This window comes from Heptranchias perlo, chromosome 8, assembly GCF_035084215.1.
Source record: "Heptranchias perlo isolate sHepPer1 chromosome 8, sHepPer1.hap1, whole genome shotgun sequence".
Classification (NCBI taxonomy): Eukaryota; Metazoa; Chordata; class Chondrichthyes; order Hexanchiformes; family Hexanchidae; genus Heptranchias; species Heptranchias perlo.
In genome coordinates this window covers 75,664,763-75,692,417 of record NC_090332.1, presented here as the reverse complement: position 1 = coordinate 75,692,417, position 27,655 = coordinate 75,664,763, and the positions used below count along the sequence as shown (strand labels likewise).

The 27,655-nt window shown below is 44.6% G+C and overlaps 1 protein-coding gene across 3 annotated transcripts in view; it reads right to left on the bottom strand.

Moving 5' to 3' along the window:
* The window catches only part of mthfd1l (methylenetetrahydrofolate dehydrogenase (NADP+ dependent) 1 like), a 171,023-nt gene that overhangs the window by 35,560 nt on the left and 107,808 nt on the right, over positions 1-27,655 (bottom strand). For all 3 annotated transcript variants that reach the window (XM_067989356.1, XM_067989354.1, XM_067989355.1), the window contains 2 exons: positions 19,512-19,619; positions 17,123-17,275 (listed from right to left, as the gene is read on the bottom strand). In XM_067989356.1, coding sequence (XP_067845457.1) covers positions 17,123-17,275; positions 19,512-19,619 — 261 coding nt within the window. The remainder of the gene's footprint in view (positions 1-17,122; positions 17,276-19,511; positions 19,620-27,655) is intronic.

Here is a 27,655-nt window from a genome sequence, read left to right as displayed (position 1 = left end):
ACCAAAGTGAATAACCTCACATTTCCCCACATTATACTCCGTCTGCCACATTCTCGCCCACTCACCTAACCTGTGTATATCCCTTAGCAGACTCTGTGTCCTCCTCACAGCCGACTTTCCCACCTAGCTTTGCATCATCAGCAAATTTGGATACATTACACTCGGTCCCTTCATCTAAGTCATTAATATAGATTGTAAATAGCCGAGGCCCAAGCACCGATCCTTGCGGCACCCCACTAATTACAACTTGCTAACCTGAAATCGGCCCGATTATTCCTACTCTCTGTTTTCTGTTAACCAATCCTCTATCCATGCTAATATATTACCCCCAACCCCATGAGCCCTTAACTTGGGCAACAACCTTTTATGTGGCACCTTATCGAGTGCCTTTTGAAAATCCAAATATACTACATCCACTGGTTCCCCTTTATCTACCCTGCTAGTTACATCCTCAAAAAACTCCAATAGAATTGTCAAGCACAATTTCCCTTTCATAAAACCATGCTGACTCTGCCTAATCACATTATGATTTTCTAAGTGCCCTGTTACCACTTCCTTAATAACGGATTCCAGCATTTTCCTGATGACCGATGTCAGGCTAACTGGCCTGTAGTTCCCTGTTTTCTCTCTCACTCCTTTCTTGAATAGCGGTGTCACATTTGCTACCTTCCAATCCACTGGGATCATTCTAGGGAAGTTTGAAAGATTACAACCAATGCATCCGCTATCTCTGCAATCACCTCTTTTAGAACCCTCTGATGTAGGCCATCAGATCCAGGGGATTTGACGGCTTTTAGTCCCATTAATTTCTCTAATACTTTTTCTTTACTAATATTAATTACTTTAAGTTCCTCACTCTCATTAGCCCCTTGATTCCCCACTATTACTGGTATGGTTTTTGTGTCTTCTACTGTGACAGATACAAAATATTTGTTTAACGTCTCTGCCATTTTCTTATTTCCCCATTATAATTTCTCCTGTCTCAGCCTCTGAGGGACCCTCGTTTACTTTCGCTACTCTCTTCCTTTTTACACACTTGTAGAAGCTCTTATAATCTGTTTTTATATTTCTTGCTAGTTTACTCTCATTCTATTTTCTCCCTTTTTATCAATTTTTTGGTCATCCTTTGCTGGTTTCTAAAACTCTCCCAATCCTCAGGCTTACTACTGTTCCTGGCGACATTATAAGCCTCTTCTTTTAATCAAATACTATCCTTAACTTCTTTAGTTAGCCACGGGTGGATCACTTTTCCCGTGGAGTTTTTATTTCTCAATGGAATGTATATTCGTTGAGAATGTTGAAATATTTCTTTAAATGTTTGCCATTGCTCAAAGAGCTAGGTTTAAAGGAGCCTCTTAAAAGAGAGAGGGGTGGAGAGAATTAGAGAGGGATTTCCAGAGCTTAGGGCCTAGGTAGCTCAAGGTTTGTAGGATAATTGTAGGCAAAAGGAGATGAGGTGGAAGGACTAATTCAATAAACTTGAGCTATGCAGCCTGGTGAAGTGATGTTGTCATTCAGGTACAGAGATATCAAACAGTATAGATAAGGACAAGAGGTTGTATGTTTGAATTAGAAAAAGGCAAATTTAAGAACTGAAGTTAGGAAAAAAGAAATCTTTACTCAAAGACTGATAAACATTTGGAATAACTACTGATGAGCGGGTGAAGTCAAAATGCTAGGGAGTTTGGGATGTAGTTGGATGCTAGGCTCGGTGGGCTGGAATACTGAAGGGACAAGCTCAATGGGCTGTGATTGTGATTTACTTTTAAATAAATGTATTTTTGCCAAAGACAGCTCCAGTTTTGTTCTCTAAATATCCACCATGGATTCCACAGTCAATGGGTGAGTACAGATACTCAAAACTGAAAGAGATTAGAATTGCTAAATATTGATTAGGGTCAGCAAATGTAAATCTACACCCTGATGAGACAAAGTAATAGGGCAGAAATGGTTTGCAAAATAACAGTGAGCTCAACAGCGCTCACTATTGTTCGTGGCGAAATGGAGGAGCAAGTTCCTGCCTTTGCACATGCGCAGTGAAACGCGGAAATCTGGAACTTGCTCCTACTGGTTTGCCGGTGATTTCACAGCTTCAAATTAAAGGGATATTGCCCGCTGCAATCAGCAAAATCACTGAAAAAGCAGCAACTTGCTCAGCTGGAAAGTAACTAATTACGCCAAAAAACAGGTACGCTTAAAAATACCAGGTCTAAACTAAGTTTTAACAGCGCGGTAAATCTTAAATGAGACTATCTGTATAGCTCTTTCAAAGAGCTGGCACAGGCACGATGGTTCGAATGGCCTCCTTCTGTACTGTGAGATTCTATAATGTAACCAGCGTTCAAGGATAACATACAAAGTTAAATGAGCTACACAAAACCCAACTACTTAATCGATCTCCAACACCAAAGGTTCCTAATGTTACCGGCTATAGAACTAGTTGCTAATTCACCACAAATTATTTCTGAATAATTATTTCTTATTCCATTTCATGTGAACTTTAATCACACGCTTAATATATGGAGCTGCTGCAGGCACACCTACCAGTGTTCACCCAATGTTGAATAAGGCCACAAAAATATCCGCCATGCATTAAAAGCCTTGCATATCCTGCATACTTCCTTTAGGTGTTGCACTTATTTCCTGTCACGATTTGTTCACATGAACATTACGGTTACAAAACTGCCTACTCTCAATCGGTGAGCCATGCCACAGGAGATTTGCTAGAAAGAGAAACACAAACATACATTTTTTTTTTCTTCAACACATCCAACCACCACCCGCTCCTCCCCTGAATGATTTTCAGGTTGCAATCTGACCCCAGCGCTCAGACAATAGATGAATTTGCTCAGGTTTCACTTTGAATACAGACAATAGATAGTCAGAACATTTGTTTTGAGTCAGCTCTTCTGGCCGGCTTCCCATCCTGCCCCCTCCGTAAACTTGTGCTCATCCAAAACTCTGCTGCCCGTATTCCAACTGGCACCAAGTCTTGTTCACCTATCATCCGTGTTCGTTGAGCTGCATTGGCTCCCGGTCTGGCAACGCCTCGATTTTAAAATTCTCATCCTTGTGTTCAAATTCCTCCTTGGCCTTGGTCCTCCCTATCTCTGCACCCTCCTCCAGCCCTACAACCCTCCGCGATCTCTGCGCTCCTCCAATTCCGGCCTCGTCCATCCGCGATTTCCTTCGCCGCATCTTTGGCGGCTATGCCTTCAGCTGCCTAGGCCCTAAGCTCTGGAATTCCCTCCCTAAACCTCTCCATATCTCTCTCCTCCTTTAAGATGCTACATAAAATCTAACTCTTCAACCAAGCTTTTGGTCACCTGCTCTAATGTCGCCTTATGTGGCTCGGTGTCAAATTTTGTTTGATAACGCTCCTGTGAAGGACCTTCAGAAGTTTTACTATATTAAAAGGCGCTATATAAATGCAAGTTGTTGTTGTTTGTGCGAACGTGAGCAGCCTGCTATATGTGATTGGTTTAATGTGTCATCTGAAAGACGACACCCTCTGACAATGCAGCACTCCCTCAGTACTGCACTGGGAGTGTCAGCCTGGATTATGTGCTCAAGTTTCTGGAGTGGGACTTGAATCCATGACCTTCTGACTCAGATGCGAGAGTGCTACCACTATGCCACGGCTGACACCTATTGAATGGCTAATGGTTATCCTTTTTTGGCCGATATTAGCAATTGCCCATTTTAAACATGGATCTTTTAAATGGTGGGGGCTGTATAAAGGAGAGTGTGCAGAGATTGGTTGTGTTGGATGCCAGTTAAAAGACTGACCCATCATGGGGCTCAATTTTAAAAGGGTGGCGGGATGACAGCGGGGGGGTCAATGGGGGTGTGGCAAACCCGAATTTAAAAAAAACTCACCTTTTCCCACGTGATCGCGAGGTAATTGATGCTCATTAATCTTGTTTCCAGGTTTTGCGCCTGGTAGCCAGCCTGATTGACGGGCTGGCTGCCGACAGAAGCTGCAACGTCAGGGGTGTGGGGGGGAGGGGGGGGTTGGAGAAGAGAGACAGAGAGACCCCTCATTGGGCGCTGGAACAGAGAGTGGGGGGTGGGACACTGGAGGAGACATCGGAGTAGGGGGGTGCAGGTGACATCGTTTGAAAGGTAGGTTTATTTTTTTTTATAAAACTTTGTGAAATGTTATTTTATTTAATTTATTTTTGCCTGATCCAGCCCTTCACGCCTGATTTCGCCAGGCATGGATCGGAAGCCGTGGGAAAGCCGGCCAGGTAAGTTGAAAATCGTTGTAACTACCTACTATGTAACAAATAAAGTACCTTAAGTACCTCGATGAGGTACATTTGCTTCTTTAAATATCGTCCCGCCGGCTTTAATTGCTGGCAGGACTTCCGGATTCCAGAACCGTGCATACAGATGCATCTGTGTGAGACACGGAAGTCGGCAGGTTGGAGCCGGGTTCCTTACCCGTTCGGGATTTTACCAATTTTCACTGCCCACCTCCCCACCCCGCCATCGCACCCGGACTTTTATTTGCAAATCGAGCCCATGGTGTCTGAATACTACAGATAAGATTTCTGATTAAAGCACGTCAATCTGTTCCATGAGGAATTTATGCGGACAGCTTCTCGAGCTGCAGGGCAATTGTTCCAGCCAGTATCTTATAGCCATTGTTCAGCTGAGATCACAAATGCAGATATCACAGATCTGTCCTTTTTTGGTCTGAAGGGAGCTTGTGATGCGACTGCTGCAGAAAAGGAGCAATTAATAAAACTTTAGCTCAGAGAGTAATTAAATTCTGCGGTCAGCCTGTCTAATGCCGGTTTATCATTTCCGAGTACATTTTCAAAGCTTTCTTGTTTATCAGTTAGTTTTGCCCCCATTTGTTTTCTTTTCAGGTCTATGGTGGGGCCTACAGGCAAGAGACTCAAGTTGCTTCCTTCATACTGCACAATTGTACCTGTAGTTATGTGTTACTGCTGAGGAGAACGGAGTATGCACGTGTGTTCCAGGAATCAATGAGGATGGGTCAGTACAAGTTGGATTTGTTTTTTTAGTTCATGGGATGTGGGCGTCGTTGGCGAGGCCGGCATTTATTGCCCTTGAGAAGGTGGCGGTGAGCCGCCTTCTTGAACCGCTGCAGTCCGTGTGGTGACGGTTCTCCCACAGTGCTGTTAGGAAGGGAGTTCCAGGATTTTGACCCAGCGACGATGAAGGAACGGTTAAAAAGATTTCCAAGTCGGGATGGTGTGTGACTTGGAGGGGAACGTGCAGGTGGTGTTGTTCCCATGAACCTGCTGCTCTTGTACTTCTAGGTGGTAGAGGTCGCGGGTTTGGGAGGTGATGTCGAAGGAGCCTTGGCGAGTTGCTGCAGTGCATCCTGTGGATGGTACACACTGCAGCCACAGTGCGCTGGTGGTGAAGGGAGTGAATATTTAGGGTGGTGGAAGGGGTGCCAATCAAGCGGGCTGCTTCGTCCTGGATGGTCATAGAGTCATAGAGTTATACAGCACGGATAGAGGCCCTTCGGCCCATCGTGTCCGCGCCGGCCATCAGCCCTGTCTACTCTAATCCCATATTCCAGCATTTGGTCCGTAGCCTTGTATACTATGGCATTTCAAGTGCTCATCCAAATGCTTCTTGAATGTTGTGAGGGTTCCTGCCTCCACAACCCTTTCAGGCAGTGAGTTCCAGACTCCAACCACCCTCTGGGTGAAAAAGTTCTTTCTCAAATCCCCTCTAAACTTCCCGCCTTTTACCTTGAACCTATGTCCCCTTGTTATAGAACCCTCAACGAAGGGAAAAAGCTCCTTAGTATCCATCCTATCTGTGCCCCTCATAATTTTGTACACCTCAATCATGTCCCCCCTCAGCCTCCTCTGCTCCAAGGATAACAAACCCAATCTTCCCAGTCTCTCTTCATAGCTGAAGCGCTCCAGCCCTGGTAACATCCTGGTGAATCTCCTCTGCACCCTCTCCAAAGCGATCACATCCTTCCTGTAGTGTGGCGACCAGAACTGCACACAGTACTCCAGCTGTGGCCTAACCAGTGTTTTATACAGCTCCATCATAACCTCCTTGCTCTTATATTCTATGCCTCGGCTAATAAAGGCAAGTATCCCATATGCCTTCTTTACCACCTTATCTACCTGTTCCGCCGCCTTCAGGGATCTGTGAACTTGCACACCAAGATCCCTCTGACCCTCTGTCTTGCCTAGGGTCCTCCCATTCATTGTGTATTCCCTTGCCTTGTTAGTCCCTCCAAAGTGCATCACCTCGCACTTTACCGGGTTAAATTCCATTTGCCACTGTTCCGCCCATCTGACCAACCCATCTATATCGTCCTGCAGACTGAGGCTATCCTCCTCGCTATTTACCACCCTACCAATTTTTGTATCATCAGCGAACTTACTGATCATACCTTTTACATTCATATCCAAGTCATTAATGTAGACCACAAACAGCAAGGGACCCAGCACCGATCCCTGTGGTACCCCACTGGCCACAGGCTTCCAGTCACAAAAACAACCTTCGACCATCACCCTCTGCCTTCTGCCACTAAGCCAGTTTTGTATCCAAAGTGCCAAGGCACCCTGGATTCCATGGGCTCGTACCTTCTTGACCAGTCTCCTGTGGGGGACTTTATCGAAGGCCTTACTGAAATCCATGTATACCACATCCACTGCGTTACCCTCATCCACACACCTAGTCACCCCCTCAAAAAATTCAATCAAATTAGTCAGACATGATCTTCCCTTGACAAAGCCATGTTGACTATCCCTGATTAATCCTTGCTTCTCCAAGTGGAGACTAATTTTGTCCTTCAGAATTTTTTCCAATAATTTTCCTACCACTGATGTTAAGCTCACTGGCCTGTAGTTCCCTGGTTTTTCCCTACTCCCCTTCTTGAATAATGGTATTACATTAGCGGTTCTCCAGTCCTCTGGCACATCCCCTGTGGCCAGAGAGGTTCTGAATATATGTGTCAGAGCCCCCGCAATCTCCTCCTTTGCCTCACACAGTAGCCTGGGATACATTTCGTCCGGGCCTGGGGATTTATCCATTTTTGGGCCTGCTAAAACCGCCAATACCTCCTCCCGCTCGATGTTAATATGCTCGAGTATATCACAGTCCCCCTGCCGTATTTCTATGTCTACATCGTCCTTCTCCATAGTGAAAACAGATGCAAAAAATTCATTTAGAACCCCTCCTACATCTGCCGGCTCCACACACAGATTGCCATTTTTGTCCCTAATGGGCCCTATTTTTTCCCTAGTCATCCTCTTACCCTTAATATACTTATAAAACATCTTAGGATTTTCCTTTATTTTGCTCGCCAGTGTTATTTCATGGCCCCTCCTTGATCTCCTAATTTCTTTTTTAAGTATCCCCCTGCACTTTTTGTACTCCTCTAGGGCTTCCTCCGTCTTTAGCCTTTTGTATCTGCCAAAAGCCCTCCTTTTTTTCCTAATCCATTCTCGTATATCCCCTGACATCCAAGGTTCCCTGGAGTTCTTGGAACCACCCTTGACCTTTACGGGAACATGTTGCCATTGTATGGTCTCAATCTCCCTTCTGAAAGACTCCCATTGCTCCGATGCGGATTTTCCTACAAGCAGCTGATCCCAGTCCATTTTGGCCAGATCCTGCCTTATCCTATTAAAATCGGCCTTCCCCCAATTTAGAACCTTTATTTCCGGCCCCTCCCTGTCCTTTTCCATGACCACCTTAAATCTCACCGAATTATGGTCACTCTCGCCAAAGTGCTCGCCTACTAGCACTTCTTCCACTTGGCCGGCCACATTCCCTAGAATTAGGTCCAGTACCGCCCCCTCTCTTGTAGGACTTTCTACATGCTGGCTCAAAAAGCTCTCCTGGATGCACGTTAAGAATTTTGTACCCTCTAAGCCTTTTACACTCTGAGTATCCCAGTTAATATTAATTTTCTGAGATTTGCCTACATATATGGTGTCGAGCTTCTTGAGTGTTGTTGGAGCTGCACTCATCCAGGCAAGTGGAGAGTATTCCATCACACTCCTGACTTGTGCCTTTTATAGATGGTGGAAAGGCTTTGGGGAGTCAGGAGGTGACTCCCTCGCCGCAGAATACCCAGCTTCTGACCTGCTCTTGTAGCCACAGTATTTATATGGCTGGTCCAGTTAAGTTTCTGGTCAATGGTGACCCCCAGGATGTTGATGGTGGGGGATTCGGCGATAGTAATGCCGTTGAATGTCAAGGGGAGGTTAGACTCTCTCTTGTTGGAGATGGTCATTGCCTGACACTTGTCTGGCGCCAATGTTACTTGCCACTTATGAGCCCAAGCCTGGATGTTGTCCAGGTCTTGCTGCGTGCGGGCACGGACTGCTTCATTATCTGAGGGGTTGCGAATGGAACCGAACATTGTGCAATCATCAGCGAACATCCCCATTTCTGACCTTATGATGGAGGGAAGGTCACTGATGAAGCAGCTGAAGATGGTTGGGCCTAGGACACTGCCCTGAGGAACTCCTGCAGCAATGCCCTGGGGCTGAGATGATTGGCCTCCAACAACCACTACCATCTTCCTTTGTGCTAGGTATGACTCCAGCCACTGGAGAGTTTTCCCCCTGATTCCCATTGACTTCAATTTTACTAGGGCTCCTTGGTGCCACACTCGGTCAAATGCTGCCTTGATGTCAAGGGCAGTCAGTCTGTCTCACCTCACCTCTGGAATTCAGCTCTTTTGTCCATGTTTGGACCAAGGCTGTAATGACATCTGGAGCTGAGTGGTCCTGGCGGAACCCAAACTGAGCATCGGTGAGCAGGTTATTGGTGAGTAAGTGCCGCTTGATAGCACTGTCGATGACACCTTCCATCACTTTTGCTGATAGTAGACTGATGGGGCGGTATGTGGCCGGATGTGGGGTCATTGGTCAGAGGGATGTGGATTGGTGGGATACAGCTGATGTGGGGCACAGAACGATTTAGCAATGATCATTGGAGTTAGGAGCTAGTTTGGCTCCAGATACTGCTGTTAATACAGCAGGGACAGCACAGAAGGAGGCCTTTTGGCCCATCGTGCCTATGTCGGCTCTTTGAAAGAGCGTTCCAATTAGTCCCACTTCTCTTGGTCTTTCCCCATAGCCCTGCAATTATTTTCCTTTTCAAGCATATATCCAATTCCCTTTTGAAACTTACTATTGAATTTGCTTTCACCACCCTTTTTGGCAGTGCATTCGAGATCATAACAACTCACTGCATCAAAAAATTCTCATCTATCCTCTGGTTCTTTTGCCATTTATCTTAATTCTGTGTCCTCTGGTTACCGACCCTCCTACCAGTGGAAACAGTTTCTCCCTATCTACTCTATCAAAACCCCTCATAACTTTGTAACTTGAAACCTGTAATATCAGATGCTCTGTATAGTGTGACGTACAGCAAGTAGACCCAAGTTATACTGCTGACTGCACCTCATTGCAGGTTGCACTGAGCTCAGCAACAAGAGTTCTTTGCCCAGGGAGATGTGAGCATCATCGAATTGCTCATAACGTTAAAAATATTTTGTGTTGTGCTCAATCAGCTTCCCTGGACACTCGCACTGGACTGGAGTTGTACTACAGCCAGCATGCAGGCCAAGTGGTGCAGGACTTCCTACTTGGCCTCAGTGCGCTCGGGAGTCAGACAGAGACGAGACTCCTGAGCTGCACTACTGCTGTTACGTTGATGCACCACTTAAAATGGCTTTGCTTCGATGCAAAAACGGCAGCGTAACAGAAACCGAAGTATGCCGAGAGAAGACCAGAGCGAGCACACAAGTTACCCCTCAACACTTTAAGTGGACAATCAGCATTTCAATTCATGTGTCCGTATATCGTAAGAAAATCAGTCTTTGTTCTTTAACACTGGGATTGGAGGCCGTCGGTACAAATCATTTTGGTTGGAGAGCAGGACCGATGGCCATCAGAACCTACTTCCTACCCTTTGCTGCGCACCAAACAGAGATAACAAAATGACTGGACCTAAAATCACGATCTGTGTGTCTGTAATACCCTGAGTGTTGCTCCCTATGAGGGTCTCTCCCCACTGGGAGCACCGGATTGTGGAATAATAATAGTGGGATTTGCCATGTTGTGTGTGGCCAATGACGATGTCATGAATGGCTGCCTCTCGCTATAAAATCATGAGGTTTGATCAACAGTGACGCTGAGATTTATTTTACTGACTAACAGAGACAAACAGGAGTAGGCCATTCAGCCCCTCGAGCCTGCTCCACCATTTTATCAGATCATGACTGATCTGTACCTTAACTCCATTTACTCACCATTGCTCCATATCCCTTAATACCTTTACCAAACAAAAATCTATCGATCTCAGTCTTGAAAGCTCCAACTGACCCAGAATCCACAGCCTTTTGGTGGGTGGGGGTTCCAGATTTCCACTACTCTTTGTGCGAAGAAGTGCTTCCTGACATCACCCCTGAACGGCCAACCTCTAATTTCAAGTTTATGCTCCCTTGTTCTGGACTCCCCCAACCAGAGGAAATAGTTTCTCTCCATCTACCCTATCAAATCCTTTTAACATTTTAAACACCTCGATCAGATCACCCCTCAATCTCCTATACTCAAGGGAACTTCTATCCGTTAATGTTAAACACAACATTATGCTTATGCTCGGCCCATTTTAGTGTAAGTTGGTCGTAGCAGTCATAAAAATAACTGGCTGCCTTGCTCGGCCTGAAGGTCAGATCCGCACTGAACCTCTCTCCGTGTTTGGGCATGAAACACACTGCTCCTGATGTGACCTTTGAACGTTGTTCCTAAAAACAAAACTAGTGGTGTGGGGAAATCACAAGCTACAGAACAAACCCTGCCCAGAGACCTGCGATGATATTTAAACATCGGCTCACACCAACCCAACGCTCTGCCCTGGTCCACCACCGCTTAAAGTACGACTGAAAATCAAGTTACGTTTCGAACAAAGCCATACACCAAAAACACTCTGCGTACCCACTGGACCTGATATTTACACCACGATGGGTAGGATTTCCACTGGGTAAAACTGATCTTCCATTGTAACTTTCCCAGTAACTGCATTATCGCTGTTTCTTCGAGGTTTCTGCAGGAGAACGGGAGAATCCCAGAGGCAATCCTACCCCATTATTTATCCACTGGACCCTCATCAGGGAGGTGAGGGCTAAAGCCATTAAATGCCGTTAGAGGGGAAAGAGCGACAGGGGAGGGGAGTAGGGGGTGAGGGAGGGGAGTAGGGGGTGAGGGAGGGGAGTAGGGGGTGAGGGAGGGGAGTAGGGGGTGAGGGAGGGGAGTAGGGGGTGAGGGAGGGGAGTAGGGGGTGAGGGAGGGGAGTAGGGGGTGAGGGAGGGGAGTAGGGGGTGAGGGAGGGGAGTAGGGGGTGAGGGAGGGGAGTAGGTTCAACGAAGTTCTCCCAGGTTTGCGGGCCAAGGTCTCTCAGCGGGGAGGTGAGGGGCAAAGCCATTAACCAACAGTAGGCCGGGGGGGGTGAAGGGGGAAAAGAGGGCAGGGAGAAACAAGGGTCAGTAAACCCTCAATGGGGGATTTGAGCCAAGCGTTGAAACCTCTAATTTGGGAGGGGCAGCAAGAAAACTGTAAAGGCCTATCACAGCGCCGCCTACAGGCATAGTTGTAAACAATTTTACAACACCAAGTTATAGTCCAGCAATTTTATTTTAAATTCACAAGCTTTCGGAGGCTTCCTCCTTCGTCAGGTGAACGATGTGACGAAGGAGGAAGCCTCCGAAAGCTTGTGAATTTAAAATAAAATTGCTGGACTATAACTTGGTGTTGTAAAATTGTTTACAATTGTCAACCCCAGTCCATCACCGGCATCTCCACATACAGGCATAGTAACATACTACAGATTTATGCACACTTTTAAAATGGATTTTTCCATAGAGTTGGCTTGTCGAAGGAATTTTCATTGCATTTTGAAATAGAATGTCGTGACCCGCCCAGCAATTTTAATACACAATAGATGGATATACACATTCTATCTCCTTCGAATGAAGGATTGCTTGCCCAAATGCAAAGCTATACGTTAACTAGACTGGTGTGGGGGGTGGAAAGCAATCCCAATATGCTTGTGCAGTGAAAATCTAAACACATCCATGAAGTACATGCTTGCGATTTTACTCCTGGTTGCAAGTCTTCCTCCAGCACGAGCAGGAGCAACCACTGGACATAGGATGCAGATCTGCCTTGGGACGGAAAAGCATTCAGTTGGCAACCCAAGGCACTGCTATCTCCTGCCAGACTGCCTTTCTGGAACCATTGATTGCATTGAATTTTACAGCACAGAAACAGGCCATTCAGCCCAACTGGTCTATGCCGGTGTTTATGGCCCACACGAGCCTCCTCCCACCTCTCTTCATCTTTTCCTATCAGCATAACCTTCCATTCCTTTCTCCCTCATGTTTCTAAATCTAGCTTCCCCTTAAATTTATGTATGCTATTCGCCACAATGACTCCATGTGGTAGCAAGTTCCACATTCTAGCCACTCTCTGATAAAGAAGTTTCTCCTAAATTCCTTATTGGATTTATTAGTGACTATCTTATATTTATGGCTCCTAGTTTTGGACTCCACCACAACTGGAAACATCTTTTTTACGTCTATCTTATTCAACCATTTCATAATTTTAAAGACTCTATCAGGTTACCTCCCAGCCTCCTCTTTTCTAGAGAAAAGAGCTGCAGCATGTTCAGCTTTTCTTGATAAGTATATCCTCTCAGTTCTGGTATCATCCTTGTAAATCTTTTTTTGCACCCTCTCCAGTGCCCCTGTCCCGTTCTATAATATGGGGACCAGAATCATGCGCAGTACTCCAAGTGTGGTCTAATGCAGATGAAATGCAGGTGGGCAGACACCTTGTACACGAGCAAAGGTGACCGTGCAGCGTATGGTCCTCATTACGCTGGGAGGAAGCAAGCTGGCTGCTCGTGTGAAGGGTGCTGAATAATTCAGATACTCCAGCAGTTGCCAGCTGCAAATTACACATGGATGTCATAGATTTAGTCCAAGTCTCATGGGCGCTAGCCTGGAATTCTGGATCATAATTCTCCAGAATAAATTGCTGAAATTTGAAGTGTGTGGTTCTCTTTCCATTCACATAACATTCCACAGATATCTAGGATGAGTTTTGGGTGACCAGTGAGGGATTAGCTCCGTAATCCTTTCATATTTTAAATTAGGGAAAATGTCAAATGTTATTTTTTTTTCTGTTGCTATTGAGGTCAGGGATGTTGGCACCGGGGAATGGAACGTTTCCCATCTCAAGCATTCCCACGTCAAATCTCAATCCCCTGTTACGGCAGGGCGATACAAACAAGGCCTCCTAGCCCACAGTTTAAACATCCATTCCCTTCACCACTGGCGCACCGTGGCTGCAGTGTGTACTATCCACAGGGTGCACTGCATTTTTTTTTTTTGAGTCCATTAATTTTAAAAAGAAAAGTTATTTCATGTAAAATGCAAGATCCTTCAGTTGAAAATGAGTGAAGTTTGCGATATGAGAGTATCGGGGAAATTTTTCGTAGTGTCCAGACATCAGCCCTTGAAATTTGGGGAATTTGAAGGGTGTGGGTGGAGGCAGACAGCCTCTATGGGATTTTGCAGGATGGGCACGTGAAATGGTTTCCAGAAGTTTCTGGAGATGGAGAGTGAAGTAACTTTCTGCGGAGAGCACTTTAATTAAGAACATAAGAACAGCCACATCTTGCACTCAGGGTCTGTCAACATTTTCAAAGGGATGGGCCGGCTGCTTTGTCACAGTCACTTCCCATCTTTCCTTAATCCCAACACTAAACCAAAAGATATTGTACTTAGTCCACTTGTGTCTGCTGCAGCCCAGAGGCTAGGGTTTGCCAACCCTCCAGGAATTAAAGATTAATCTCCAGGACATTGCTGCGAGCAACCCGGCAGAAGAATCATAGGGACATCAAAGCATTGTGCGGTTTTGATCACTTCCATTTATTAGTGATAGACATATTGGAGATGGTGGGTTGTGGGGGGGGGGGGGGAGGCTGTTTGACTGGGCGGCGTGGTTGGAGGTCATGTGATGAAACCTTGAGGAATACGTCCAACCAGGGGCAGGGAGATCTAAGAGAGCCGTTTCTTCACCAATTTAAAATGCCCCATTTTTCTACCCGATGCCCTTGGATAAGAACATTCACTATCCCTCGAAATCATTTCCAAGGGGAAGGAAATAATGGGCGATGCCAACATCCCAACAGCAACAACTTGCATTATATAGTGCCTTTAACGTAGTAAAATGTCCCAAGGCACTTCACAGGATTGTTATCAGACAAAATTTGACACCGAGACACAAAGAGATATTAGAACAGGTGATCTTTTGATCAAAGAGGTAGGTTTTAAGGAGCATCTTAAAAGGAGGAGAGAAAAAAAAAGATTTAGGGAGGAAATTCCAGAGCCTAGGGTCGAGACAGCTGAAGGCACGGCTGCCAATGGTGGAGCAATGAAAATTGGGGAAGCGCAAGAGGCCAGAATTGGAGCAGCACAGAGATCTCGGAGGGTTGTAGGTTACAGAGATAGGGAGGGGCGAGGCCGTGCAGGGATTTGAAAACAAGGATGAGAATTTTAAAAATTAAGGCGTTGCCAGACCGGGAGCCAATGTAGGCTAGCGAGCACAGGGGTGATGGGTGAACAGGACTTCGTGCGAGTTAGGATATGGGCGGCAGTTTCGGACAAGTTCAAGTTTACGAAGCGTTCAAGGTGGGAGGCTGGCCAGGAGAGGATTGGAATAGTTGAGTCTAGAGATAACAAAGGCATGGATGAGCTGAGGCAGGGGCAGAGACAGGCCATGTTATGTAGGTGGAAATAGGCGAAGAAGAATTAACTGGAAGAATCCCAATTATCTTGCACTGCACTACATCCCATCAAGTACCCTGAGCTCCAAGGACCCAGTGACACCATTTATGAATTCAATGAAGCCCTTTTCCTTGGGAAATGTTTCCTTCCTAGCGCAATGACATGCAATTTATGGTAATTCTACAGCAATGAAGCAGATGCATCTGTTCTGACGATACCACCTTCCACACCAGTACTTCCGATATGTCTTCCTTTTTCTTCAACCGAGGATTCCCCTCCACTGAAGGTGACTGGGCCCTCGACCGTGTCCGTCCTATTTCCTGCACTTCTGCCCTCTCCGAACCATGATAAGGGTCCCCCTTGTCTTCATCTTCCACCCCACCAGCCTCCACATTCAACGTATCATCGTTCGCTATTTCCACCACCTCCAGTGCGATCTCACCACCAAACACATCTTCCCCTCTCCTCCCAGCATTCCAAAGGTACCGCTCCCTCCACAACACCCTGGTCCACTCTTCCATCACCCCCAACACCCGCTCTCCACCCCGCGGCACCTTCCCGTGCGAGTGCAGGAGATGCAACACCTGCCCCTTCACCTCCTCCGTTCCCACCATCTAGGGCCCCAAACACTCCTTTCAGGTGAAACAGCGGTTTACTTGTACTTCTTTCAATTTAGTGTACTGTATTCGTTGCTTATAACACGGTCTCCTCTACAATGGGGAGACCAAATGCAGATTGGGTGATCGCTTTGCTGAACACCTCCGCTCAGTCTGCAAGCGTGCCCCGACCTGCCGGTCGCTTGCCATTTTAATTCCCCGTCCCACTCCCACTCTGACCTCTCCCTCTTACACTGTGCCAATAAGGAACTGCACCTCATCTGTCGTTTAGGCACTTTAGACTCATTGGTTTCAATAATTTCAGATCATAACCACTGCTCCCACTTTTTCGGATAGAAGGTGTTGGTAATGATTCTGATGTTGCCATTTACAGCTAATCTAGACCGATCTTTTGTTTCTTAACTTGTCCCATTACTCGTCCTTGCCTTGCACCATCATCCCTTTTGTCTTTAAAATCATTCTTGCCCTCTACTCAATTTCAGACCTTCTCTTTTGTTCTTTCCCCCAACCCCCCTTTCCCTGGCTCTGTACTTGCTTAAAATGTTTTAACTCTTTAACATCTTCCAGTTGACGAAAGGTCTTCAAGCTGAAAAGTTAACCCTGTTTCTTTCTCCACAGATGCTGCCTCACTTGCTGAGCTTTTCTAGCATTCTCTGTTTTTATTTCAGATTTTATTAGTGACTATCTTATATTTATGACCCCCTACTTTTGGTCTCCCCCACAAGTGGAAACATCTTCTCTACATCTTCCCTATCAAACTCATAATTTTAAAGACCTCTATCAGGCCACCTCTCAGTCTTCTCTTTTCTAGAGAAAAGAGCCCCAGCCTGTTCAGTCTTTCCTGATAGTTATAATCTCTCAGTTTTGGTATCATCCTTGTAAATCTTTTTTGCACTTTCTTTTGCTTTTGACTCAAAGGATTAAAGCTCCCTTTCATAAAATATAGCACAGGAGGAGGCCATTTGGCCCATCGTGCCTGTGCTGTCTCTTTGAAAGAGTTGTTCAAATAATCCCACTCCCCAGCCCTTTCCCCATAGCCCTACAAATTTTTTCCCCTTCAAGTATTTATCCAATTCCCTTTTGAAAGTTACTATTGAATCTGCTTCCACCACCCTTTCAGGCAATGTATTCCAGATCATCATAACTCGCAGCGTAAAAAAGTTCTCATCTCCCCCTGGTTCTCTGCCAATTATCTTAAATCTGTGTCCTCTGGTTACTGATCCTCCTGCCAGTGGAAATAGTTTCTCCTTATTTACTCTATCAAAACACCTCATAATTTTGAGCACTTCTTTTAAATCTCCCTGTAACCGTCTCTGCTCTAAGGAGAAAAATCCCAGCTCCTCCTCATAACTAAAGTTCCTCATCCCTGGTGCCATTCCAAAAAAGGGGCTAAAATTATTACATGGCACAGAGCAAGAGATTGATTGTTTGTAGTAAGAAAGGAAAAACTTGCATTTATATAGCGCATTTCATGACCTCAGGGTGCCCCAAAGCACTTTACAGCTAGTGAAGTAATTTCTCCTCATCTCCCCTCTGGTTCTTTTGCCAGTTGTCTCAAAACAAGGTGAAATCTCGCTGCCTGTTCACAAGACTAAAAATCCACACAACCCGTGGTGATGGATTTACCCATTTTGAGGCTCTTCGGTATGTTGCGACCGCCATACGTTTTTGGGAAAAGGTTACCTACCGTGCCAGCCAACGGGTAGATAAAGCCAGCCCCAATACTGGCACGCACGTCCCGGATCGGCAGAATAAACCCGCTGGGAACCCCCTTGCGCTCGGGTTGATGCGATAGCGACAGATGGGTCTTCGCCATGCAGATCGGCAGCTCTCCGAAGCCCTGCGCCAGGAAGGAGAAGCACTGGTCATTGAACACATCATCAACATAGCAGATACAGGTGAAAATTACACAGAATGTAGTCAGGACCGGATCACTGAACCCCAATCTCCCCGCCACAAAGGGCAGGTCAAACATTCAAACAAATAGTCAGTAATTTTACTGCAAAAACACAAAGCCTATTTCTGTCAAACAATTATGTGGGCGTTTCAATATAAGCCTCAACTCTCCAAGCATATATTTCTTAAATAAAATGCCTACCAATTACATAGAATTTACCGCACATAAACAGGCCATTCGGCCCAACAGGTCTATGCCGGTGTTTATGCTCCTCCTCTCACCTTACTTTATCTCACCCTATCAAAATATCCTTTTATTCCTTTCTCCACCTACGTATCTAGCTTCCTCTTAAATACATCTATGCTAATCGCCTCAATCACTCCTTGTGGTAGCGAGTTCCACATTCTAACCACTCTCTGGGTAAAGAGGTTTCTCCTGAATTCCTTATTGGATTTATTAGTGACTATCTTATATTTATGACCCCCTACTTTTGGTCTCCCCCACAAGTGGAAACATCTTCTCTACATCTTCCCTATCAAACTCATAATTTTAAAGACCTCTATCAGGCCACCTCTCAGTCTTCTCTTTTCTAGAGAAAAGAGCCCCAGCCTGTTCAGTCTTTCCTGATAGTTATAATCTCTCAGTTTTGGTATCATCCTTGTAAATCTTTTTTGCACTTTCTCCAGTGCAAGACTGCTATACCTGCAGGGTGAAGTTAAGTGATGATGCTGTGTCGCAGAACCCCATCCCCTCTTACTCCACGGAAGCAACACACAGCAGGGCTGTTGGGAGCCAAGACTCAGTGACTCAACGTTACGCGTCTACGACAAGCCTCAGTATCCCAAGGTGGTGGAAGGCTGGTTGGGAGAGAGGTAACTGAGCAGTAAATTCAAGTCTTTAGGGCTCCTAGATGCGAAATTCCTCCCAAACCTGTGACCTCCATCACCTAGAAAAACGAAGGCAGCAGGTGCATGGGAACACCATCACTCCAAGTCTCTCACCATCCTGACAGACATATCGCCGTTCCTTCATCGTCACTGGTTCAAAATCCTGGAACTCCCTACCTAACAGCACAGTGGGAGAACCTTCACCACATGGACTGCAGCGGTTCAAGAAGGCCGCTCACCACCACCTTCTCAAGGGCAACTAGGGATGGGTAATAAATGCTGGCCTTGCCAGCGATGCCCACATCCGGAGAATGAAGTAAAGAAAATAATAAAAATTGTGGGCAGCGGATTTTTGCTACTTGCATGCAAAGCTCTATCACAGTCAAAAATTTTAACCCTTTGTGAATTGGATTTGAATACAGACCCGCTTTTATTTTTTAAAAAAACTCATCATTTATTCTCCAATATTCCTTTAACGTGTCCACGATGAAGAAAAGCTTCAATCAATCATTGGAATTAATGTACGACTCTGTCAGGCATGATGTGAAAAAATGGAAAACTCCCACCTCCTATTATTCTTGTCGGTTACTTTTCTTTACAAACACAGGGAACCTTGGACAGACAAGTCCTTATAGTCTGTGAGATATAGTGGTATTTTTCCCCTCTTTCTACTCAAGTCAAGGGATGAAAGTACACCCTTCCTCCCTCTACTGTACGATTAGTGACATGACCTGCAGCTGTCTCGCGCACTCTCCCTCCCTCCGCTCTACGATCAGTGACACGGCCTGCAGCTGTCCTGCGTACTCTCCCTCCCTCCGCTGTACGATCAGTGACATGACCTGCAGCTGCCCTGCGTACTCTCCCTCCCTCTGCTATATGATCAGTGACACGGCCTTCAGCTGTCCTGCGCATTCTCCCTCCCTCTGTTGTACGATCAGTGGCATGACCTGCAGCTGTCTTAACGCTCTTCTCTGGCATTCCCTCCCTAAACTTTGCTCCACTCCCGCCTTAAATGTATCCTCAAAAGCCTCTTATTGGATCACGGCTCTCGCTGGCTCACTACTCCCAACGCTCCCATTTACACTCAGTGTCCGTTTCACTCCTCTGAGGCTCTTTGTGACAATTTTGTTCTACGTTTAAGGCACTGTATAAACGTGGGTTTGTTTATAACTCATGGATAGTTCTTGTGAATATCTTCATCGATAGACCAAGCTCCCAGCAATTCTGCTCAGTGTGAACAAATACTAAACACCTGGCCTTCGCAGGCTGCTGGCTCATTGATTGTTTCTCACCTGACTGACGTACAGATCCACCTTGGATTGGGCTTCGGGAGACAGAACTATATCCTCAGCCCCGTAAATCTTCTGCGCTATTGTGCGAATCTTTTCCACAATGGGCATCTGTAAAATGGAAAGACTGAATTATAAAGTGATGCATTTTTTGGAAGGAAGAATGAGGAGAGGCAATATAAACTAAATGGTACAATTTTAAAGGGGGTGCAGGAACAGAGAGACCTGGGGGTGTACACACACAAATCTTTGAAGGTGGCAGGACAAGTTGAGAAGCTGTTAAAAAAGCCAAGGGATCTTTGACTTTATAAATAGAGGCATAGAGTTCAAAAGCGAGGAAGTTATGCTAACCTTCAACACTGGGTTAGACCTCAGCTGGAGTACTATGCCCAATTATGTGCCCAATTAACAGCACCACACTCCTCAAGGGCAATTAGGGATGGGCAATAAATGCTGGCCTCGCCAGCGACGCCCACATCCCATGAACGAATAGTAAAAAAAAATTTCAAGGCCTTGGAGGGGGTGAAGAGGAGATTCACTAGAATGGTCTCAGGTATGAGAGACTTCAGTTACAGGGGGAGACTGGAGAAGAGAAGATTAAGGGGAGATTTAATAGAAGTGTTCATAATTATGAGGGGTTTTAATAGCGTAAATAGGGAGAAACTGTTTTCACTGGCAGGTGGGTCAGTAACCAGAGGACAAAGATTTAAGATAATTGGCAAGAGAACCAAAAGGGGAGATGAGAATTTTTTTTGCTCAGCGAGTTATGATGATCTGGAATGCGCTGTCTGAAAGGGTGGTGGAAGCGGATTCAATAGTACGTTCAAAAGGAAATTGGATATATTCTTGAAAAGGAAAAATTTGCAGTATTATGGGGAAAGAGCGGGGAAGTGGAACTAATTGGATAGCTCTTTCAAAGAGTCGGCACAGCCAAGATGGGATGAATGGCCTCCTTCTGTTCTGTATGATTCTAAGTGGAGCAGAGAGTCTACCCCAGAGACAAGTAACAGTATCAGGTCAGAGAAGAGAGTGATCTGCCAACAGTAAATCAGCTCGCAAATCAACAACTGGCCATTTTGGGTAAACCTAAAAACCTCATCAAGCTTGATGCTTCTCTGGCCTTCGCACGAGACAAAGGGGTTATATCATCAAAGTGGACGCTCTCCGACTCTGAGGCTGGCTGGCCTCCAGCCAACAAATCCTCACAATGCACAGCCAGTGTCCAAGGTTATTATTCACACTTCCCCACTGACATAACTCGAATACTTCCACAGTCGATAACACTGACCCTACGCCCAGTAACGGATTGAGAAGATGCCAGTCAACATTATTTATAGCTTCTTCCTGACAGCTTCTCCATCCTTGCAGCTCCAATTCAGTTTCTATTGTCGTCACAGTTTGCAGGTTGCCACTTGTCTGAAATGACCACGGAACCAAGCAGCGAGCTGGGATTTTCAGCTCTCATTCAACTTTCAATAGCAGTTCGGTTCTTTAAAATTTTAACAACCATATTTTCAGAGTCAGTTCACTTTTCTTATATGTAGGTTAGAAAGAGAGACTTCTATTTAGATAGCGCCTTTCACGACCTCAGGACGTCCCAAAGCGCTTTACAGCTGATGAAGTACGTTTGAAGCGTAGTTGTAATGTAGGAAACTCAACAGCCAATTTGCACACAGCAAGGTCCCACAAACAGCAATGAGATAATGACCAGATAATCTGCTTTAGTGATGTTGGTTAAGGGATAAATATTGGCCAGGACACCGGGGATAACTCCCTTGCTCTTCTTCGAAAGAGAGATCTTTTACAGCCACCTGATAGGACAGAAGTTTTAACATCTCATCCAAACGACGGCACCTCCGACAGTGCAGCACTCCCTCACTACTGTACTGGGAGTGTCGGCTTGGATTATTTGCTCAAGTATCTGGAGTGAAACTTGAACCTACAACCTTCTGACTCAGAGGCGACAGTGCTATCAACTGAGCCACACTGTCTATTCACAGTTCATCATAGGATGGTGAACCCATTAATATTTTAATCAGGCCAAGGTGGGCAACTTGCTTTAGCTATCTGCCCACCGATCAATAAAGCTTCTCGAACAGTTAGCCGGAGTTAACAGTTGTTGCGTTCTCTATAATGCATATACTGAAAGAAAGCATTAAAACCTTAAACAGGAAGGGGGCAGAGCTAAAGAAATAATTGCATCAATGCTGAATCAGTGGGTCATTTATCTTTTATAACATGATTATAGTTCGTTCCCTGGATAATCACATTATTTTTTTAAAATTGCCATTTTAATTGGGTTGGTTAATTGGAATATTTGGATAATTCAATTTTTTGTGCAAAAAATGATTGAATTGTCACTGGCAAACTGGAGTTGCATTAACCATTAAAACACAGGTTGTATTCAACTGTGTTACAGCTTATTCAGCAGAGTAAGTATTAAACACCACAGATTCCCCCTCCCCTTCTCCCATTTTAAAACTACTGGCAAAGCAATCATTCTTGTACATCAGAATCACAAGGTTCCAGCACAAAAACAGGACATTCCACCCATTAAGTCTGCTATTCCAGGAGCAACACATTCTGATCACTCCCCATAACCATTAATACCCCACCCAGTCTAATCCCACTCTCTTGCTCACTCCCCATACCCTTCAATATCCCACCCAGTCTAATCCCACTCTCCTGCTCACTCCTCATACCCTTTAATATCCCACCCAGTCTAATCTCACTTTCCTGCTCACTCCTCATACCCTTTAATATTCCTCTTTATCAAGCAACTACTTAATTCCATTTGAAAGAATTTAGGGACTCTGCAGAGTATTCCACATTCTAACTAGCCTAGTGTTATATCAAATGCTACTCTATTGTAATTAAAGTTTGTTCAATTTAAAGTTTGACAATGTTTTCATAGAATCATACAGCACAAAAGGAGGCCATTTGGCCCATCTTGCCTGTGCCAGCTCTCTGAAAGAGCTACCAATTAGTCCCACTCTCCTTCTCTTTCTCCATAGCCCTGCAAATGTTTCCTTTAAAGTATTTATCCAATTCCCTTTTGAAAGTTACTACTGAATCTGCTTCCACCACCCTTTCAGGTAGTGCATTCCAGATCGTAACAATTCGCTGAGTAAAAAAAAAAAATTCTCCTCATCTCCCTTCTGGCTTTTTTTGCCAATTATTTTAAATCTGTGTCCTCTGGTTATGACCCTCCCGCCAGTGGAAACAGTTTCTCCCTATTTACACTATCAATACTCCTCATAATTTTGGACATCTCTATTAAATCTCCCTTTAATCTTCTCTGCTCTAAGGAGAACAATCCCAGCTTCTCCAGTCTCTCCACATAACTGAAGTCCCTCATCCCTAGTACCATTCTAGTAAATCTCCTCTGAACCCTCTCCAAGGCCTTGACATCCTTCCTAAAGTGTGGTGCCCAGAATTGGACACAATACTCCAGCTGAGGTCTAACCAGTGATTAACAAAGGTTTAGCATGGCTTTCTTGCTTATGTGTGCTCTGCCTCTATTTATAAAGCCAAGGACCCCATATGCTTTTTTTAACAGCCTTCTCCACGTGTTCTGCCACCTTCAAAGATTTCTGTATATAAACCCCCAGGTCTCTCTGTTCCTGCACCCCCTTTAAAACTGTACCATTTAGTTTATATTACCTCTCCTCATTCTTCTTTCCAAAATGCATTACTTCTCTGCATTAAATTTCATCTGCCATGTGTCTGCCCATTTCGCCAGTCTCTCTATTGTAATTAAAGTTTGCTCAACTTAACGTTTGACAATGTTTTCAGAATCAGTAAATAATCTTCGATATTTAAAAAAAAAACCCTATCTGCTTTGCTGCTTATATTTTAAATCCTTATGGAACAGGTTGACGAGAATTTCCAGAGACTGTGAAAAGAATTATAACACGACAGAAACCTTTGCCTTCATGTGTTGCATTGTGAAGGTTTAGGCTAAGGTACTTCTGACTAGTCATCAAGGAAATAATCTTATATTTTCGTGCATAAACCCATATATTTACATTTGCTTTAAAAAAATCTATAAGGTATCTGAAGTGATTAAAAACTTGTCATACACAAGGGAAAACAAAATCCTGCTTTTGAGTCTGAATTTATATTTTTAATTACTTTATAATTTGCTTGGGAGGAGGGGTGATTTTTTTAAAAAAAAATTGACAAGCCAAATTGGTCAAGGTTGAGGTCAGCGGCAAATCTGGAGAGGAAACCAGATAAACCAGGAAGTACCAATTCTCAAAGCCCAATAGGATGTTGAAAGGCCATAGCCAAAAAAACAATCGAATACAAGTCAGAGGAAGTCATGATCACAGAGTACAGAGCTCTGGTCAGACTGCACGTGCAGAATTGGGTCCAGTTCTGGTCACTGAGATACAAGGGAGACATTCAAACACTGGAGACAGTGCAGAGGGAAAAAAAAAGACTCAGAGTCTCAGTTTTCCCCTTGTTCTCAAAAGAAACATCTTTCAGATGAGATGTTAAACCGAGGCCCCGTCTGCCCTCTTGGGTGGACGTAAAAGATCCCACGACATTATTCGAAGAAGAGCAGGGGAGTTCTCCCTGGTGTCCTGGCCAATATTTATCCCTCATCCAGCATCACTATAGCAGATTATCTGGTCATTATCTCATTGCTTTTTGTGGGATCTTGCTTTTCACAAATTGGCTGCCACGTTTCACTACATTACAACAGTGACTACACTTCAAAAGTACTTCATTGGCTGTAAAGTGCTTTGTGACGTCCTGAGGTTGTGAAAGGCGCTATATTATCGCAAGTCTTTCTTTTATCTAGTCCTTGGGCCTGCATTTTCTGACTGGAGTTCCAGCTTCTGAATGAGAATGATTGCATTTTCCCCCAGAGAATGGTTAAATAAATATTTGAAAATGCTTTGTTCGTTAATTTAAAGGTTACCTTAATTTTAAGAAACATGCTGACCAAAACAATAATAAAATTACCATCACCTTTTCCACCACTTTGTTCAATTCAGTCTCCTCTACAAACTGCAACATTCTGGTTTGATGCAAAAGGGTTTCTTACCATCTAATCCCTCCCCCTTTCCTCCGCTCTATCCAATTGGCAGAGAGAAGCTTATCATGACCTTGCCATGCATTATCTCTCTGGGTCCTGTCAAAGTGCTGGAGTGTTGATAGGATGTGTCCTGGTTTGTCTGAGCACCTAATTTTTCAGGCCGTTAGGAGACGGAGCTGCATGAAATAGCCAACGCTCGTATTTTCCAGGATGATGCCTACAGTGCTTTCAATTTATTTAAAGACCTTGTACCATTACTCTCTTGGCTGCAGTCCACATCCGTATCAGATATTCTCAATGTAGCAGACCTGCACTTTAAGAACACACGGTGTCTACATTTATAACAAAGGCACAGTTGTCATAAATCACCCCACTACTGCACTGTTTGTCAGTTGTGGTTCAATGGGTAGCACTCTTGCCTCCGAGTCAGAAGGTCGTGGGTTCAAGTCCCACTCCAGAGACTTGAGCACATAATCCAGGCTGACTCTCCCAGTGCAGTACTGAGGGAGTGTTGCACTGTCAGAGGTGCTGTCTTTCGGATGAGACGATAAACCAAGGCCCTATCTGACCTCTCAGGTGGACGTAAAGGATCCCTTGGCACTATTTCAAAGAAGAGCAGGGAAGTTCTCCTTGTGTCCTGGTCAATATTTACCCCTCAACTAACATCACTAAAATAGACTATCTGGTCATTAATCTCATTGCTGTTTGTGTTTACAGCAGTGATTCAGGCCCTGGACAAGGCTCCCATTTCCTTGCTAAATGTCTAATTCTGTCTAAGGCCATCACCAACAGGCTCAAGTTTGCTCTGGAGCGGGTGATCCACCCGGATCAGACCTGTACTGTACCTGGCAGGGAGATCTCTGATAGCCTTTAAACCAGGAACCCCCAGCCAGAGACTGCGATTTATCAGAATGGCCACAATTGTCAGTTCTATAGAGTTAGAGTTATTCAACCAGTGAGTCATTACGTACACACACTCAATAGAAGTTCCAGAACAAAACAGGCCAGTAAATTTTGCTTTACTCCCTTTGAGTATCAAAACAGTTTAAGGTTTCAAATTGCCATGTTCTCACAGCACATATAAAAATGATTATCTGTTCATTCAATAAAACGATGCCCGCATAAAAACCACAAAGCATTTCACCATTAGTTTTCCAATAAATTTTAAAAAAGGCGCCTGGTTGTATTTTGAACAAAAGCTGTACCTCTGCATCAATTAAAAAGCTAAATGTAAAACCAGTGGGTCAAATGCAATAAACTTACTGGACAGCTGCATCGATATTCTCTGGCAACCAAAGCCCATTGTACTTGAAATTGATGACACTTAGAACCATGACTGAATTAAGAAGTGCAGTACAGAAACCCAAGTACATTTTGTCCAGTCCAATTCTTGTACAGCCCAAGACTGAGATGAGAAGATATGAGAATTGTTGCTGCATTCATAAATTTATCTGTACATGTCGAAGGTACTTGGCCAACACTGCTGGGATTTAGAGGACAAATAAATCCACTCATTACTTTTTGTTTTCAGGAAAACCCTAGTTTCCATTGTTTACCATGAGGTAAAATCAGCTAGCACTTTTAACATGAAAAAAAATGTCTCACGGTGCCTCACAGAGGTATAATCAAATAAGGAGACGTTAGGGAGGGCTACCAAATGCTTAGTCAGAGGTGGGTTTTAAGGAAGGTCTTAAAAGGAGAGACTTAGAGAGGGAATTCCACAGCATTGGGCCTAGGTGGCTGAAGGCACGACCGCAATGTAGGGGCAAATGGAGAGGAGGAGGAGGATGCACAAAAGACCAGAGTCAGAGGAACGGGGAGTGGAGTATACCATTACATATGGAGAACTGAAACGGGACAAAATATCATTACCTATGACAGCTGATGTAAAAGGTTTTATTTTCGATTTAGTTCAAGCTACTACACAGCCCGGACTTTATACACATTAACTAGTTAACACAGGTAATGATTAAAACTGTCTGATTCTAGACTTATGCTGCAGCATCCTCCATCCAATGCAAACATTATCAACGGAGATTACCGCAGATAATTACAAGTGAACTTAACCACACTAAAGCCTACCCACAGCATCACTAGCTAACATTTGGGTTCAGTGCTTCAAAACATCAGAAGCTATATATTACTACAGAGCACCTAATATCATTGAGTGTGACCAAAACGGCTTATATCAAGAGCCTAAGTGACAGGACCTATTAATGAAATGAAACCATCGATTGTTCAACTATACTCCTTCTGAAATCTAACTCTCTTACCCTTGTTTCTGAGCCTGAAGGTTGTGCATCTAAGTCCCACTCCAGAGACTTGAGCCCATAATCTATGCTGACACTGCAGCGCAATACTGAGGGACTACTGCACTGTTGGAGGTGCCATCTTTTGGATGAGATGTTAAACCAAGGCTCTATCGGCCCTCTCAGGTGGACGTAAAAGATCCCATGGCACTATTCGAAGAAGAGCAGGGGAATTCTCCCCGGTGCCTTGGACAATATTTAACCCTCATCCAACATCACTAAATCAGATTATCTGGTCATTATCTCATTGCTGTTTGTGGGATCTTGCTGTGCGCAAATCGGCTACTGCATTTCTCACATTACAACAGTGACTACATTTCAAAAGTACTTAATTGGCTGTAAAGTGCTTTTGAACGTCCCGAGGTCGTGAAAGGTGCTATATAAATGCAAGTCTTTTTCTTCTTTCTTTTACCCAAACCGCTGTCCGTGGACCACACATGACCCATGAGCCCTGGCAATTCACCCCTTGGAGTCCAGGCAACTCCATCCTATTCGTGATTATATTTCTTATTGGCTGGTTCGCCCCCAGCTGTGCTTAGCACTATTGGCTCATAGGTGAATGAACCCTAGATCAGAATGGGCAGGCCGGTTAGTATCAACAACTTAGGATACCTGTAACTTAATGAGAAATACAGGTGTAAACGTTGCGTGTGGCCCCAAGGCTCCAAGATACATACCCAACTGGCCCATGAAGGCAAAAGCCTTGGACACCCCTGCATTATATCCTCATATTGTTGAACCCCAAATTAATTTCCAGCAACTACAAATAGTTTGTAGATTGAGATGGATTT